The following is a 4,181-nucleotide window of genomic DNA, read 5'->3' as shown; positions in this document are numbered from 1 at the left end:
TCTTTCAAATATTCTTAAACAGTTTTTTGAGATCATAATCACGATTGAGGTGGTCAAGTTTCCACTTGGAGGTCAGGTATGGCTTTTAGTTCAGTGCTGGCCTTCAGGCCCTTTCTGTTGGTGGCAGCGGTGAGGACCAGAAGCGGCCCTTTGCAAAAATGCCAGTAACACTCAAGATGGATCTCTCGTCCCATTTCCTTCCCGTCACTTGTTTTTCAATTTTCTCAGTAGAAGCGTTTGCGGCGGTTCTCTTTATAGTGATTATATAGAAAGAGAATAACCACAACCACTACAACCAGCACAACGACGGAAACAATGAAGAGAAATAAGGTGGTGATGAAGCTCCTTCCTTCTTCCTCCACGTGAACTGTGTAAAGAAAACATTTGTAAGATACAAACATTTGTACTTCTCTGTAAAATAGCTTATACTGAAATGTAATGAATGTATAATCTTATTGTTACTGTTACCATTCGGGTCCACTCGGTAGTCTACACTAGGCAACGTGATCTCCTGCTGGTCCTCTTCAGGACTGCGTTCCACTGTAAGCTCATACAGCTTGAAGGAGATCAGGTCATGGTTATCTACAAACAAAACATGCAATAAATAAATAAATAATAATAATAAAAAAAACAACAACATATATACATACATATATATATATATATACACACACACACATACAGGGGTGCACATAAGTGGTACGCAGGTCCGCATGCCCGACCAAAATAAAAAATGCACTGTGTAAATAACTTCTGACAGTGCATTTGCGTACCGACATGGTTGACAGCTGTTAATGCACAATTATCATTTTAGATCGACAAACTGTACATAAAAATATTTGAGATTTTATTTTATATTATTTAGCACTAAGTACACTAAAGCAGTGATTACCATCAGTAATTTTCAACATTTGAGAAGATTTGGAGCCCTTGAACTGGTAAATGTAAAAAAAACAAAAAACTTTTATTATTTAGCACTGTCTTTTATTTCTCATTTTTAAATGTAAAATACATAAGAGCAAATAGCCTCTCCAGACAATTTTTTTGTGAATGCAGACAGATATTATATTGCTCTCAAAATTGTTTAGTATGCCTTATGATATTGGGCGAACTGATTGAAATCTTGTTTAATATACAAATAGATATTATAAATTAGTTCATGTTTTTTAGTTAGTGTAACATGAATTCTATGGAAATTTTAGGATTGGCCCAAAATGACTATAATATATAATGCAGTTTGCATTGATTCTGAATATCTGCTGGATTAAAATTGAGTGAATGGAACGCTTTACTGGTCCATAGCACTGTCTTTTATTTCTCATTTTTAAATGTAAAATACATAAGAGCAAATAGCCTCTCCAGACAATTTTTTTGTGAATGCAGACAGATATTATATTGCTCTCAAAATTGTTTAGTATGCCTTATGATATTGGGCGAACTGATTGAAATCTTGTTTAATATACAAATAGATATTATAAATTAGTTCATGTTTTTTAGTTAGTGTAACATGAATTCTATGGAAATTTTAGGACTGGCCCAAAATGACTATAATATATAATGCAGTTTGCATTGATTCTGAATATCTGCTGGATTAAAATGGAGTGAATGGAACGCTTTACTGGTCCAAACCTGATAAATCTCCAGTAGCCGATGAGATGCCGAAATAGTAACCTAGTGGCAGCCTCACTCCAGGTATATCCAGACAGTCCTTCCACTCTTGCTTCCCCTCGATATCCGTCATCACCTGAAAGACAGAACAGCAAATGAAGGTGCATACAGAACTGAAGGTTGCTCTCCAACATCTGTCTAAACAATACTTCCTTAATCTCCAAGTAAATTTAACCTCTCCCTCGTCTAGACTATCAGCATCGCAGATCGAAAGACTTAATTGGTGCAGCAGTGTATATATGTATGTATTTGTCTTTGACCAAAAAAAAAAAACAATGTAAAGATGTTTCTTACTGTGAGTCTGTTCTTCATGTATCTGATCAAGAGGAATGTGTCATATTCAACATTGCGAACGTGAGCAGCGCAGCCACCGAGATCAGTAGACCGTCCGTCACGGTCGTGATCATATGCAACACTCCCATTTCCGACCATTGCAGAGATAAAAGGAAATGTTCTCTGAATGAGAGACAGAAATTAAACTGATTAGATTATTATTATTTTTTCACAGGTTAAAGTTGTTTAAGCTAACATGACATATGATGACGAGGACTTGACATTATTGTAATCTTGTTTATTGTCTTGTTCGTCTAATGGTTAGCTGCAATATACCTCATGCTGCTTGTCATCATTGGGATAAGTGTCTACAAAAACACTCAGACCTGTAAAAAAGTTTGTGTTTCCAAATACTTGACCTAGAGGAAAGCACAAAGACCAAAAAACCTCCATCATAGTCGTATCACAGAGAATCAATATTTTGAAGATTTGCAATATTGATGATCTCTTACCATTTTGCATTCGCTCTTTGGTCAGCCATATTGCAAGGCCGTCTCCATTCAGGTTCTTCTTGCCCTCACCATGGATCTTAAATTGTACTCGCAGCTCCCAGTCCCTGATGTAACAGGGCTACACACACACACACACACACATACATTAACAAGCATGACTATTACACATTATCTCAAGAACCTCTTTGTCTAACAGGTTGCTATTTAATAGCTTTGTCTAACAGGTGGTGTTTCAGGTTCTCTCGTCATTTAAACTCACAATACGACTCCATACAGCTCCTTGTCTGCTCTGCAGGTCTTGTGTCAGCCGTATGTGTTCAGGCATGATCATGGTGTTGCCCATGAACTCCCAGTGTGAGGAGCTGGAGGAGCCCAGTCCTGTGTATATACATCAACACAGTAAATTCCACACACATATATGCATGTACATAGGTGTATGTATGTATACACACAGCAAACATTTGTCCATGTATTTATATTGCATATTTTCTTTTTGCTTCTAAATAACCATGACCTGATCTCTCTCAAGCTGTATATATATCCATTGCGTTTATATTTATATATTATTTGTGCTTCTAGATCCCTGAAGCTGTATATCTACACACACACACACACACACACACACACACACACACACACACACACACACACACACACACACACACACACACACACACACACACACACACACACACACACACACACACACACACACACACACACACACACACACACACACACACACACACACACACACACACACACACACACACACACACACACACACACACACACACACACACACACACACACACACACACACACACACACACACACACACAGCAAACATTTGTCCATTTGTGTGTTGGATATTTCATTTTTGCTTCTAGATAACCATGACCTGATCTCCCTCAAGCTGTATTGGTAAACGCAATGGATAGTTCATGATAAAAGTTGCTTTAAATACAACGAGTTTGTTGTTTAATAAAGCATATGAACCGGAATATTTATAACTGTCCTGTACTTCCGCCCTGTGGACTTGTGACTAAATCACTGCAGTTGCGAAATAAAACTGCCACTCATTTACGAGAGAAAGAAAAGGGCAACCAACAATTACAAAAGAAACAAAGGACACAGTGATCGTCCTAACAATAAACCTATGGTCTCATTTAAGTATTTTCTCTTTAACTAGTTGACTTTGCTGAAACAGGTGTCACTTTTGGCAGGGCACAGGTTTAACGTCACTGAGCGAGCAGGAATGGACGCTTACCTTGGTATGGCTTACTCAGCGAATACTCTCGCTTGAGAAATTCATAAGTATTATCTTCATATGCGTTTTGTCCAGAACTAATACTCGCAAAGGCGAGTATTAAAACTAATAACGCAGATACTCTAATTTTGTTTGCCGGACTGTACGGTAAACTCATTACTGTTGTGTAAATAGTCCCGTTCAACTTCATCACGATGGTCGCCATTTTCCCTCGCTCACTTCAAAATGCCCGCCCCTTATCGCTATTCGTCTATTTTCATTCGTGCACTGCAATAAGTGGTTTACAATATTGCCAATCATTTTTTTCGACCAATCACTGTTTTCCATACGGTACGTTTAGTGAGTATGTGTGCCAGTAAAATAAGTGCATCCTGAGGAAAAAAAATGAAGATAAAAGGGTATTTAAAATGTTATTTTAAACCTAGCAGTTCTAAATCTAAACTCAAATCCAAAAGATG

General features: G+C 37.6%; 1 protein-coding gene across 1 annotated transcript; it reads right to left on the bottom strand.

The window, feature by feature from the left end:
- Positions 1–8: 8 nt before the first annotated feature.
- LOC107672798 (VIP36-like protein) lies at positions 9–3,949 on the bottom strand. The gene is made up of 8 exons (XM_016466169.1): positions 3,724–3,949; positions 2,713–2,831; positions 2,454–2,571; positions 2,278–2,360; positions 1,963–2,124; positions 1,630–1,744; positions 469–582; positions 9–367 (listed from the first exon to the last, which is right to left on the bottom strand). Exons 1-8 carry the CDS (start codon positions 3,926–3,928, stop codon positions 225–227), a joined length of 1,059 nt encoding a protein of 352 aa, XP_016321655.1. The 5' UTR covers positions 3,929–3,949; the 3' UTR covers positions 9–224.
- Between the last annotated feature and the right edge of the window lie 232 nt (positions 3,950–4,181).

Source organism: Sinocyclocheilus anshuiensis, unplaced genomic scaffold (genome assembly GCF_001515605.1).
Source record: "Sinocyclocheilus anshuiensis isolate Anshui unplaced genomic scaffold, SAMN03320099.WGS_v1.1 scaffold88, whole genome shotgun sequence".
Taxonomy (NCBI): Eukaryota; Metazoa; Chordata; class Actinopteri; order Cypriniformes; family Cyprinidae; genus Sinocyclocheilus; species Sinocyclocheilus anshuiensis.
The sequence above is the reverse complement of the archived record's forward strand: the minus strand, read 5'-3'. Positions and strand labels throughout refer to the sequence as shown.

Coding starts and splice junctions, on each gene's coding strand:
- LOC107672798 (XM_016466169.1), bottom strand. CDS start 3,928: ATGGCGACCATCGTGATGAAGTTGAACGGGACTATTTACACAACAGTA. Junction 2,361..2,453: donor CAAAGAGCGAATGCAAAATG/GTAAGAGATCAT, acceptor GCTTTCCTCTAG/GTCAAGTATTTGGAAACACA. Junction 2,125..2,277: donor ATGATGACAAGCAGCATGAG/GTATATTGCAGC, acceptor TCTCTCATTCAG/AGAACATTTCCTTTTATCTC.